The sequence below is a fragment of the Pristis pectinata genome, chromosome 8, assembly GCF_009764475.1.
Source record: "Pristis pectinata isolate sPriPec2 chromosome 8, sPriPec2.1.pri, whole genome shotgun sequence".
NCBI lineage: Eukaryota > Metazoa > Chordata > Chondrichthyes > Rhinopristiformes > Pristidae > Pristis > Pristis pectinata.
The window spans coordinates 37,889,173-37,902,719 of record NC_067412.1 but is presented as its reverse complement, the minus strand read 5'-3'; the positions used below and the strand labels follow the sequence as shown (position 1 = coordinate 37,902,719).

The 13,547-nt window shown below is 41.8% G+C and overlaps 1 protein-coding gene across 2 annotated transcripts; it reads left to right on the top strand.

Moving 5' to 3' along the window:
• The first annotated feature begins 2,337 nt into the window (after nucleotides 1-2,337).
• piga (phosphatidylinositol glycan anchor biosynthesis, class A) lies at nucleotides 2,338-13,358 on the top strand. Of its 2 annotated transcripts, none has more exons than XM_052021524.1 (5): nucleotides 2,338-3,086; nucleotides 4,706-4,838; nucleotides 6,370-6,502; nucleotides 7,516-7,722; nucleotides 11,528-13,358. In XM_052021524.1, the coding sequence occupies exons 1-5, from the start codon at nucleotides 2,477-2,479 to the stop codon at nucleotides 11,813-11,815; spliced, it is 1,371 nt and encodes a 456-aa protein (XP_051877484.1). In that variant the 5' UTR covers nucleotides 2,338-2,476; the 3' UTR covers nucleotides 11,816-13,358. The 2 variants fall into 2 exon arrangements, with proteins under 2 accessions (XP_051877484.1, XP_051877483.1); XM_052021523.1 differs by having other exon boundaries at nucleotides 2,338-3,131.
• Nucleotides 13,359-13,547: the final 189 nt, after the last annotated feature.

Below are 13,547 nucleotides of genomic sequence, written 5' to 3'. Positions count from 1 at the left end.
TTTGGTTCCATATGCCCATCATCCCCACCTCACCTGGTTCCACCTATCACCTACCAGCCCTTGTCTCACCCCTCCCTCTCTATACTGGCTATATTCCCTCTACACTCTCAGTCCTGATGCAGGGTTTCAACCCGAAATGTCAACCATCCCTTTGCCTCTATAGATGTTGCTCGACCTGCTGAGTTCATCCAGCATTTAAGTTTTTTTCCTCCAAAAATCTATTGGTCTCCATCTTGAATGTACTCAGTGGCTCAACTACAATTGCCCTCTTGAGCACAGAATTCCAAAGATTCACTACGCATGGGTAAATAAATGTCTGTGCAGCTCATCCAGAATGCCAACCCCTTATTTTGAGACTATGACCCATTTCTATACACTGAAGGGAAACATCATCTCTGTACTACCCTGTCAAGACCTTTAAATATTTTATGTTTCAATGAGATCAACTCTATTCTTCTAAACTCCAAAGACTATAGGCCAAGAAATCAAAAAATTAGCAGATGCTGGAAATCTGAAACAAAACCAGAAAATGATGGAAATACTCAGTAAGTCAGGCAGCATTTCTGAAAAGAGAAACAAGATTAATGTTTCAGACCTAAGACACTCTCTTGTAACTGGGAAAAAGAGTTAGTTTGGAGTATTGTGCAGAGTTCTGGTCGCCACATTACAGGAAGGATATGGAGGCTTTGGAGTGGATGCAGAAGAGGTTCACCAGGATGTTGCCTGGATTAGAAAGTATTTAGCTATGAGGAGAGGTTGGGCAAACTTGGACTGTTCCCTCTGGAGCATCGGAGGCTGACAGATGACTTGATAGAAGTACTATATGTAAAATCATGAGAGGTGCAGATAGGGTAGATAGTCGAAAGATAAGTCTTTTTCTCCAGGTGGAAACATCAACTATTAGGGGGCATAGCTTTAAGCTAAGAGGGGGAAAGTTTAAAGATTTATGAGGCAAGTTTTTTTTAGAAACAGAGAGTGGTAGGTGCCTGAAATGCACTGCCAGGGAAAGTGGTGGATGTAGATTAAAGTGGCAGGCAACAGAAAGCCAAGGGTCAACCCTACTGACTGAACACAGGTGCTTTGCAAGGCAAACGCTCAATCCAGATGAAGGGTCTCAACCCGAAACATCGACTATCCATTTTCCTCCAAAGAAACTGCCTGACTTGCTGAGTTCCTTCAGCAGTTTGTTTTATTGCTCCATATTCCAGCATCTGCAGTCTCTTGTGTCTTGCCCAAACCTGTGGTTGGTTTCTCCGATCTTGGGGTCTAAGTCCATTGCTCCCTAAAAGTGGCTGTAGAGGTTGATAGGGCAGTAAAGAAGGTGTATGGCATGCTTGCCTTTATTAGTTGGGGCACTGAGTTCAAGAGTCAGGAAGTTAGGTTGCAGCTTTAAAAAACTCTAGTTAGGCCACATCTAGACTAGTGAGTTCAATTCTAGTTGCCCCATTATAGGATGTGGAGGCTTTGGAGAGGGTGCACAAGGTTTACCAGGATGCTGCCTGGATTAGAAGGCATGTGCTATTGGAAGAGGTTTGGGTTGTTTTCTCTGGAGCAGTGGGGGTTGAGGGGAAACCTGATAGAAGTTTATATTATCAGAGGCACAGATAAGCAGCTGTGTTTCCCCAAGATCTAAATGTCTAATACTAGAGGGCATGCATTTAAGGTGAGAGGGAGTAAGTTCAAAGATGTGCGGGCAAGTGTTTTTATTTACACAAAGTGGTGGATGCCTGGAATGCACTAGGCATTTAAGATGCTCTTAGATAGGCACATGAATGTGCAGAGAATGGAGGGATATGAACATTGTGCAGGCAGAAGGGACTAGTTTAGTTAGGCGCTTAATTACTAGTTTGATTAGTTGGGCACAATATCATGGGCTGAAGGGCCTGTTCCCCTGTTGTTCTATGTTCTCCAGTACCAAGGAGACACATGATGAACATGGAATGCAGTGCACCATAGTGGAAGAAGAGCCAGTGCTTCACCTGTTTGGGTCTCTGGATGCTGGGATGGTATTGGTATTGGTTTATTATTGTCACTTGTACCGAGGTACAGGGACAAACTTGTCTTGCATACCGATCGTACAGGTCAATTCATTACACAGTGCAGTTACATTGGGTTAGTACGGAGTGCATTGAGGCAGTACAGGTAAAAACAATAACAGTAGTGTCACAGCTGCAGAGGAAGTGCAGTGCAGGTAGACAGTAAGGTGCAAGGTCACAAGGACAAGGGGAAGAGGTGCGAGGGCAGGCACGGCCACCGCCACGTCCTGCGCCTGCACCCGCCGCCGCCGCCGCCACCACCAGCGAGCCCACGCCGCCCCATCACGTGCTGAAGCCAACTTCCGCCAGGCCCGCGCGGCTGCTCGGTGGCGGCGTCGGCCGAACGCTCGGCCGGAGATCGGGGCCTCGGGCGCCCCGCCGGCGCCACGCTGGCAACCTGCTCGGCACTGCTGGCGCCCGGGCGCAAGCACCGGGTCTGCATGGTGTCCGACTTCTTCTACCCGAACATGGGCGGGGTAGAGAGCCACATCTACCAGCTGTCGCAGTGCCTGATCGAGCGCGGCCACAAGGTGATCGTCCTGAGCCACGCGTACGGCGAGCGGCGCGGCGTGCGTTACCTGACGCACGGCCTCAAGGTTTACTACCTGCCGCTGCGGGTGATGTACAACCAGTCGACGGCCACCACCCTCTTCCACAGCCTGCCGCTGGTGCGCTGCGTGCTGGTGCGCGAGCGCGTCAGCGTGGTGCACGCGCACAGCTCGTTCTCGGCCATGGCGCACGACGCGCTGTGGCACGCGCGCGCCCTGGGCCTGCGCACCGTCTTCACCGACCACTCGCTCTTCGGCTTCGCCGACCTCAGCTCGGTGCTGACCAACAAGCTGCTCACCGTCTCCCTCTGCGACACCAACCACGTCGTCTGCGTCTCGTACACCAGCAAGGAGAACACCGTGCTGCGGGCTGCCCTCAGCCCCGACTGCGTCTCGGTCATCCCCAACGCTGTGGATCCCACCGACTTCATTCCCGAGCCCGGCCGGGCCGAGCCGGGCACCGTCACCGTGGTGGTGGTCAGCAGGCTGGTGTACAGGAAAGGTACAGCCCAGCCACGGTCTCCTCTGTCGTCGCTCACACTGCTCGGTGGGCAAGGCTTGCGTACCGAATTGGGCACCAAAACGAAAGATATGCTTACACTACCTTCTGCAGCCTTCTTGTATCCCAGAAGGAAATGCTTTCGAAATGTAAACAAAAATTTGCGCTAGGAATAGTTGCAAGTCAATTATACACAATAAACTCCCACAAAGAGCGGTGTGATTACTGGAGAATACTGATATCAACATCACACTGGGTAACTCACTTGGTCTTTGTGGAATCTTTTACATCAAAGTGACGGAGCAATCAGGTCTTGTTTGAAAGTGTCATCCAAAAGATGGCACAGTTGACAGAATAGCATACCTTCAGTACTTCTTTAGAGCTTTAGTCTGGATCTTTGTGCTTGTGTTGGAAGGAATAAAGTGACACAGAGCAAAAGGTCAAAGGGTTTTATAAAAAGACAGAGTCAAATCTGGAATTTAAAAAGTAATCATTGTACATGTCACTCCCCACCCCCCCCCCCCCCCCCCCCCCCCCCCGATGATGAAGGGATTTGTTCCTAAAGAACTGTTTGTTACGGTCATAGAAAGATAAAGGCCTGTTGAGTCCACACTGCCCATCAACCCCTCATTTAAATTCGTCCTATTTTTTCTATTCTCCCTACATTCTCATCAACTCTCCCCAAACTCTACCAACATCTATCACACATTCACAGGGAGAACATGCAAACTCCACACAAACAGTATCTAAGGCCAGGATTGAACCCAGTCCCTGGAGCTGTGAGGCAGAGGCTCTTACCAGCTGTTCCACACAGTAATATGCGAAAATTCATATGACGGAGGTACAATAAACCCTTAATTTTCTCGAGGGATAGCAGTTGTAACGGACAGTGAGCAAAGAACTCAGAAGGTCATGCAGTAAGGATGCAGTAAATAAAAAGCAACAAGGATTATTTTGATAATGCTGAAACTTACAAGTCCAATGAGTGGGACTAACTGAAAATGCCAGACTTAGCACACTAATTGCCCTCCTTTTGTAATTAAAAATCAAAAAATTTATATGTTGGAAATCTGAAATAACAGCAGAAAATGTCAAGCTGTATCTAAAGAGAATGAAATTAAGTCAATGTCTCAAGTCGATTACCTGTTTGCCTCTGCATAGATTCTACCTATCCAATGTATCTACCATTTTGTTTTTATTTTGCCCCCTCCTTCTTTAAAGATATTCTGCAACTAATTTTGAAGGATGAGGTTAAAAGAAATGCTCTCTGCAATATCTAAGCCTTTGAGTTTTAGCTTGGTGCCAATATTTGCCTGTGAAATGCCTTGGTATGTGCAAGTTAAAAAATCCATATTAATATATCACTCGGTTTATCACTCGATTGCTCCATCAAAACTCAATTGCACATGAGTTTGCAGTTAGTACTGTCAGAAGAATTTTGTTTTATTTCTTTAGTATGTTTGAAATTACAAAAGAAAAGCAGATTATGAATTTCCTGGTTTGGAGAATCTTGGATGTGCTATACTTGCCTAATGTATGAGTACACACCCTCGCTATATTGTTTTAGTTTTGAGATTTAGACTTTTTAGTACTAATATTAATATTTGTTAATATACATTTAGGAATTGATTTACTTGCTGGGATAATTCCTGAATTGTGCCTTAAGCATCCAGATTTACACTTTCTCATTGGTGGTGAAGGACCTAAGCGAATAGTGTTGGAGGAAGTTCGGGAAAAGTACCAGCTTCATGACAGGTAATGAGACGTTGCCAAACATCCTTCACTTGTGTGATGAGAAATAGTAGTATTCCTAGTCTTAATCCCAAATATTTGTTTAATTTATAAATAATGTTGAATTTTCAAGCAGTACATGCTCCTCATTTACTGGCTTAATTTGGGAATTGAAAAATCAACCCTCACTAACGCCATTTAAGAGTAGCAGTATTCTTTGAAGGGAAGATATATTCTAAGTACAGGCAGCAAGGTACACTTGCGATAAAAGAAATGACTGCAAAGTCTTCACATTGAGCCCTGGCTCTCTCATGCTATTACAAAAGTACTAGATCATACACTGGATAACAGGAAAGAGATCCTAGTGGCAAGCAGTTGCAGAAGAGATGTGGGAATATTTTCACCCAGTGAGAGTCTGGAAGAGTTTGGAACTCTGCCCGAAAGAATGATAGAGGCAGAAAGTTTTGTCCCATTTAAACAGCACTTGAAGTACTGTGACCTATAAGGCTGTAGACCTTGTGCTGGAAGGTGAGATAAGGCTGAAATGACTGGTACAGGCACAATGAGCCTAATGACCATCTGTGTTATAAATCTTATAAAAGTAATGGCAAGAGTATCCCATCCCATCCTCCTCCTCTTTCTTGCAATCAATGAATTCCTAAAGATCACCACATCCATTATGGTTGCTCACTATTTATACTACATTTATTGTGTCTTCAGAACTGAAGACCAAGACAAAATATATAACCTCCCAGCCATTTCCTTATTCCCTATTTATGTTTCACCTGTCTCTGTCTTGCAGGGATGTAGTATTCTTATGTTGTCTTTTTACATATTTATAGAACTTATAGAATTTAAAAAATAAGTCTTGCTAGTTTGCTGTCACATTCTTACCATGAAATTAAATTGCACTAAAGTTCGGTGTGTCAGAACATTGCTGCTCTTAGGAACAGCACCCAATCAGGCCTCCTGCAAAACAAAAATGAAATAGGTCAAAATGATAATTGATTATAGTGTAGGCTAGTTTATAGCTAGAAACAAGTGCTAAGTGGGACATAGCACATCACCTGATGTTTTGGCATGGAGGAGGCAGAGAAGGACATCAACCCCTAAATACCTGCTCCCAGTGGGAGCCAGACAGCAGCAACAGACATTTTGGCTGCCTCAGAGGCTGCAGGGCAGAAGGAGAAAGCTCCCACATTCACCTGAAGGGATGTGCAAGTCCTGTTCAATGAGATGCATGCTAGGAGGAAGATAATTAAGAATTGAGTTTTGCTGTTTTATTGCTGAATGTTATTATGCTGTTGATGGCCTGTCTGTCTCCTGATTTCAAAAATCGGACATGCAATTATGTTCTCTTATATAATTGGTTCGTAAAAGAAGTAAACTGTTAACAACATTTTACCTTGTGGCAAACTTGAATCCTGTTTTAAAGTGAAACATGTAACTCAATATTTAATGCAATTCATCTGCAATAGTTTATATCATTTGTTAAATGTATATCTTTGCTTTTAGTTTGTAATGGCTTGCTCACATCTTGACTTTCTTCTTACAGAGTACGACTTCTGGGTGCCCTTGAGCATAAAGATGTGAGAGATGTTTTGGTCCAGGGTCACATTTTTCTCAACACTTCTCTGACTGAAGCTTTTTGTATGGCAATAGTTGAAGGAGCAAGTTGTGGTCTTCAGGTAAAGCGATTCCAGATTTCCTGCTCTATCTGTAGAGATTCTAGGTATAGTACGTCTGGTATATCTGTAAACAATGGAATTCACATTATAATGAATTTGAAGATGATCTTCCCAATAAAAGCTCCTGTTCCCGATTGATAATTGAATACATTTATAAAGGACATCTGCATCTGGAAGAATTAATGCAACTTAGAAGACCAGAATTAACATATAAATTTGCATCTGCACGACTGAGATTATTAAATTGCTTAAACATAAGCATGTAAGAATTGTCTTTGAAGAATAGAAACCTCCTTGTCCTTGTGAATAAGCTGTTAAATGTCATTCTCATATCAACCCAACAGTCAACAGAGTGGTCTTACATCAGAATTATATGCCATAGAAGGAGCAGTTTTGTCCACCGAGCTGGTGGGAGTGCTTGAGAGCTGTTGGTAACAGGCATTGTAAACCCCCTCCCCAGGAATTCTGGAGAAACTCTGATTCTTAAACCAGGGAGAGCAGTGGTGGGTAATTAGCAGGGAGATTTCTTGCCCATTGCTGACAGGAAATGGTGTGACATTATGTGTTTGCAATCTTGAGGACCCAAAGACCATTTCCTTCTTCTCTGCCCTCGTTTGTTATTGTGCCCCTATTTTTGAAGTGTGAACTGTTGTTGGGATAAGATATTCTCAGGAATAGTGATGAAGTTTGGAGGCTTGACCGCTAGACTTTGATTCACATAATATGACAATAAGAGGCTTTTGCTGGATTCATCTCTTGGACTACTGCTGATGTTATTGAGGAGCACTTCACAGAGTCAGCTGGACTGGATTAGCCTTTGGTTCGTGATGATTACTAAGTTATTCCTCCTCAGTCGTGCATATATTCCATTAGCCACCTATCCCCTATTACTCTGTGTACTGGTATCATCCGGTAAATGTTATTATTTGTTGCAGTTATGCGCTTACAATGAACCTCTGTGTTTTTCTTCATACCCTAGTTTCAAAACTAGTTGTTCTCTGCTTTTGCAAAAGGTTGTCAGTACAAAGGTTGGTGGGGTGCCAGAGGTTCTACCTGAGGATCTTATCATCTTGTGTGAGCCCACTGTGAAGTCATTGTGTGAAGGACTGGAAGTTGCTATTACTCGCCAACGGCGAGGAACACTGCCACCAGCGGAAACAATCCACAACAGAGTGAAGAATTTATACACATGGAGAAATGTGGCAGAACGCACTGAAAAGGTACATACTTACTGTAAAACAGATCATTTAATCTTAACATATAGTTTGTCTCAATGAAACAATTTTATTATAATGTGTCATTCAGATGTTGCATTATTTTGTAAAGTGTACATAACTAAAAGCAGGCAACCTATCTTTGTTAAACTTTGCAAAAGAGCAACAATATATGCTATTTATAAATTAAATTCCTTTGAAATGAAAATTAAACAAAAATGAGTAAGCTTAAATCACAGTATCATAAGAAATAGAAACAGGAGTGGGCAATTCAGCCCTTAAAGCATGCTTCATCATTCAGTAAGATCATAGCTTATCTTTTACCTCAGTGTCAGATTCTTGTGCTAACCCTAGAGTCCTGTAATATTTAAGAACCAAAGAAGTTTATGACACGGAAGAAGGCCACTTGTCAGAATCAGGTTGATTATCACAACATATGTTGTGAAATTTGTTGTTTTCTGGTAGCAGTACAGTGCAAGACATATAGACATAAACATTACTATAAGTTACAAAATTAAATAGTGCAAAAGAGGAATAACCAGGTAGTGTTCATGGACCATTCAGAAATCTGATGGGGAAGGGGAAGAAGCTGTTCCTGAAACATTGAGTGTGGGTCTTCAGGCTCCTGTACCTCCTCCCTGATAGTAGTAATGTGAAGAGGGCATGTCCCAGATGGTGAGAGTCCTTAATGATGGATGCTGCCTTCTTGAGGCACCGTCTCTTGAAGATGTCCTCAATGGTGGGGAGGGTTGTGCCCGTGATAGAGCTGGCTGAGTCTACAACCCTCTGTGGCCTCTTTCGATCCTGCACGTTGGAGCCTCCGTACCAGGCGGTGATGCAACCAGTCAGAATGCTCTCCACTGTACATTTGTAGAAATTTGCAAGTGTCTTTGGTGACATACCAAATCTCCTCAAACTCCTAATGAAGTAGACGTCTGGCGTGCCTTCTTCGTGATTGCATCAATGTGTTGGGCCCAAGATAGATCCTCTGAGATGTTGACGCCCAGGAACTTGAAGCTGCTCACCCTTTTCTGACCCCTCAATAAAGACTGGTGTGTGTACTCCCGACTTCCCTTTCCTGAAGTCCACAATCAGTTCCTTGGACTTGCTCACATTGAGTGCAAGGTGGTTGTTGCGACACCACTCACCCTCGCACAGGAGTTGGAGCACAGGAACATCACCCCCCCCCCCCCCCCCATCTACACCAACCATGATGTCAATCTTAACTAATGTAATGCCATCTGCCTGCATGTGGTCTACATCCCTCTATTCCCTGCCTGTTCATGTTTCTACCTAAATGCCTCTTAAATGTTGCTATTGTATCTGTTTCTACCACCTCCCCTGGCGGTATGTTGCCAGCATCTACCACCTGTGTAAAACAAAAACCTCACAAATCTCCTTTAAACTTTCCTCCTCTCACCTTTAACATATGCCCTCTGGTATTTGACATTTCCACCCTGGAGAAAAAGACTTTGATTATTTACCCTGTCTATGCCTCTTAGAATTTTAGATACCCCTATCAGGTTGCCACCTCTGCTCCAGGGAAAACAAGCCCAGTCTATCCAGTCTGTCCCCATAACTTATATTTTTATACTTCTAGAAGTGTGCAGGCTGGCCAAGTATTCACTTTAGATTTTAATTCATTTCCCAGCTGTTCAACTATACCAAGGTGGTTATGGCTCTTCAAGTAGTCTTCTAACGTACTTTCTAAATGTGAGGGTTTCTGCCTTCACTGCCCCTTCAGGCAGTGAATTCCAGACCCCCACCAGTCATTAAATGGAGTCATTTTTCTCTACTTCCTCCTAATCCTTCTACCAATTAACTTAACTCTGTACCTCCACTTCCAGCTACTAACCTCTGTTAAGGGAAACAGCTCCTTTACTGTGTGCTCTGTCTAGGATTCACATATTTTATGCACCTCAATCAAGTCTCTCCTCAGTCCCTTCCAAAGAAAACCATTTCAGCCCAGATAGTCTCTCCTTGTAACTATAATTCTCCAACTCTGACAACATTCTTGTAAATTTCCTCTACCTACTCTAGTGCTGTCACATCCTTCCCAATAGTGTGTATACAGTACTCTTGATTGGCCTAACTAAAGTTTCATACAATACTGATATGATCTCCTGCTCTTGTATTCTATGCTTGGGCAAAAAGGTAACCACAAAGCTTCCTTAGCCAGTTTATTCTACCTGTGTCCTACTTTCATGCATTTCAAGATCCTGCAGTTCCTCCGCACTTGATATCCTAGCATATGCTGTTTACTCTTTTACCTTGTTTGGTGTTGTACTTCTCCGGATTAAGCTCCATTTGTCACTTCTTTGCCCATGTAGCCGATCCATGGATATCTGGAATGTTGTTCCTTGCTATCAACTACACTGCCAATTTTGACATCAGCAAACCATAATTTTGGCCCTTAAATTTTACTCCAAATTTACATGTTATATATAATCACCAAAAGCAAGAGGCCTAGTAATGAGCCTTGCAGATCTCCACTGCACACAGCCCACACCACCCCCCCCCCCACCAAAACTAAAGTTCTTGTTGACCATTACACTTTGCTTTCTGACACTGAACCAATTTTCAATCCAACCTGCCACTTTACCCCAGGATCTGTTGGGCTTTTACTTTGTTAGTAGAACTTACGTAATAGAATAGCACATGTGATGATAATATCCCCCATTTTAATGGTTTTCATGCTGCCATTAAATAAGATTATAGCTGATCTTTTCCCTCACTGTCATTTTCCTGTGCAAATCTCATATCCCTTGATCCCCTTAATATCGTAAAAAAATCTATTGGTCACAAACTTGAAGATACTCAGTAAATGAGCCTCCATAATCCTCTTGGTTAGAAATTTCCAAGGATTCACTATCCTCTGGGTGAAGAAATTTTTATTCATCTCTGTCCTCAATGCCCACTCCCTTATTTTGAAACTGACCCAGCTTCTTGACAAATTCAAAGGAAACATGACCCTTGGATCAATCATGTCAAACCCCATAACAATTGTGTAGCAATGAGCTCACACTCATTTTTCTCAACTCAAAACGGTATAAGCCCCCCTCCCAGTAATCACTACTTTAAATTTACTTGTTTACTTACCAACCAAAATTACATGTATTTCTCATTCTTTTATTCATGTGATTATATGAATAGGAAAAGCGGTGGTGCAGGCACTCAAGCTTGCTCTGCCAGTCAGTAAGATCATCATTTCCCTTTAATTTCTGTATCTATCGTTTTCCTCAGTATTCAAGAATATATCAATTTGCATCTTCAATATACCCAATTTACCGACCGTCCACAATGAATAGGGGTAGAAAATTCAAAAGATTTATAACCCTTCAAATGAAGTAATTTCATCTCATTCCTAACTAGTTAGTGCCTTGTTATGAGATGGATTTTGTTTAGATTCTCCAGCTAGGGGAAGAAGCCATTTGACATCTGCCCTGCTAAGCTATCTAAGTGTTGTGTATATTTTGATGACATCACCTCTCCCTCAGAAAATTTAGCCCCTTTCTCCTTGGATTGTTCTTCTTAGGATAGCCCTTTTGGTGAACCTTTTTTGTATGCTCTCCAAACCAAGTATGTTCTTCCTTGGGTAAGGTCCACAACACTGCATATGAGGTCTCATTAAAACTGAACGTTTCAGGAAGACTTTCTTACCCCCATATTCTCACCCTCTTAAACTAAACACCAGTTTACCATTTTCTTTACTTTGTCCCTCTCTCTCTTTGACAGCGGGGTAACAATCCAAGATCCAGCACAAGTACGTAATCAGTTTGTTCTAATCCTGCTTCTTGTAATTTTGTTTTAGGTTTATGACCGAGTGGCCAAAGAAGGAGTGCTGCCAATGAACCAACGACTGTACAGATTAATAACCCACTGTGGTCCTGTGGCTGGGTGTATCTTTGCTTTAGTTGCTGTTTTGGACTTCTTTTTCTTGTTGGTCCTGAGGTGTTTAGTTCCAGATGATACGATTGACATTGCTGTCGATGCCACGGGTGTGAATGGAGCTTGGAAACGACAGGGACTTTCAAGAGTTGAAAAACATAAGAAAACACCACCTTATACTGAAAGGGGCAATCACAAAGTTCAAGTCTGATGCTTTAGGTCTCAAGAGTTGAACTCTATTGTTTTTAGCAGCTTTTGTTTTGTATGACAAAGTATCAGTTTATATATTCTATTACTGAAGTAGCTATTATAAACTTCAGCTGCATAAAAATAAGTCAGATTTGATATACAGTATGAATGAAAACAAAGTAATTAATATTTCTGTATTGGTATAATTACTGCTTCCCTAAAGATTTGAAACTTTTATTTAATTGTACTATTGATCATTCATGCTGTAAAATAAGAGAAATATTATTCCTTATAATTCTGCAGAGCTACTTTTGTGGATACAGACTAATTCAATCAATTCATTTAAACTAAACTATATACTAGTAAAATACTGCATTCTGTCATTTACATTCAAGTTGTTGGATAATTTGGATTTGTAGCACAAAAAAGACTTTACATAATCAGGATCAGAATACATTTTTATTCTTCAGACCTTTTTAATTGTTAACAATATATTAACATATGTTAAGCTTTCCATTAACTTACTGAGCAATCTTTAGCTGTGGAATTTTGTTTGCATGATGTCCAGTGCACAGTCTATTCCTATAAAGTCCAAGAATTGGAAAATTTCAGAATTCAACAGAGGACAACAATGTGAATAAGGAAAGGGAAAGTAGAATACGAGAGTAATCTATCAAAGGAATAAAAATAGACTGAGTAAAATTTCTTCAGTACTGTAAGAAGGAAACATTAGAAAAAATGTAGGTTGCTTACAGACTGAAAGAGAGAAATTGTATTTGGGAAATAAGAAAATGGCTGAGAAATTAGACAAATATTTTATGTCTGTCTTCATGGACAAAGACACATAGAACCCCAGGAATTGATAAGGGACAACCAGCTGAAGTGAATGAGGAGCTTAAAGAAATTAGTGTTATTAAAAAGGTGTACTTGTCTCTGTTCAAAACTCCCCAAGGCCCTGCCATTCACTGTCTAAGTCCTGCCCTGGTCTGTATCACTGCACTTGTCTGAGTTAAATTCCATCTACCATTCCTTTGGCCACTTTTCCAATTGATCATTATCCTGTTGTAACCTTGGACAACATTTTTCATTGTCATTCACCTTTGTGATTCACCCTACTAAAGCCTTCTGAATCCAAATGCACCATATCAACGTTTGCTGTCATCCATTCTGCTGGTTACAACCTCAAAATAAAACAACAGAGACTTCCCTATCATAAATCCCTGTTGACACTGCTCAATCCTTTTATTTCCCAAGTGCCTCGTTACCATTTCCTTTATAGTAAATTCCAGCATTTTCCATTCTGTGGATATTGGACAAAATTATCTTTTGTCTTCTCTTGGGTAGTGGGGTCACATTTGCTAACTTTCAATTTGTGGGAATTATTATACAATCTGTGGAAGTTACATTCCTTCAGAAGCCTTGGATGCAGGTTATCAGGTCCTGGGGATTTATCATCTTTCAGTTCAATTTCTCTTGTGCTAACTTCTGTGTTGTCCTCATTAAACCTGTACTTCTCCACTATTTCCAGATGCATGTGCAAACAGATATCTCTTAAACATTTTCCACTCTATTACTAATTTGATTTGTATTGCCTGTAAATGAGGTACTTCATGATTATAGTACAATTATCATAATATATACCTCCAGTTTCCTTAGTTATACAATGCATTGCTGCTACTACAGTTTGGGGGCATGTGCACAACTCCCAGCAATGTTTCTGCTTCTTTCTGTTGTGAGGTGTTTGTGTGGGGGAG

Coding starts and splice junctions, on each gene's coding strand:
- piga (XM_052021523.1), top strand. CDS start 2,477: ATGGTGTCCGACTTCTTCTACCCGAACATGGGCGGGGTAGAGAGCCAC. Junction 3,132..4,705: donor GTCGTCGCTCACACTGCTCG/GTGGGCAAGGCT, acceptor ATATACATTTAG/GAATTGATTTACTTGCTGGG. Junction 7,723..11,527: donor TGGCAGAACGCACTGAAAAG/GTACATACTTAC, acceptor ATTTTGTTTTAG/GTTTATGACCGAGTGGCCAA.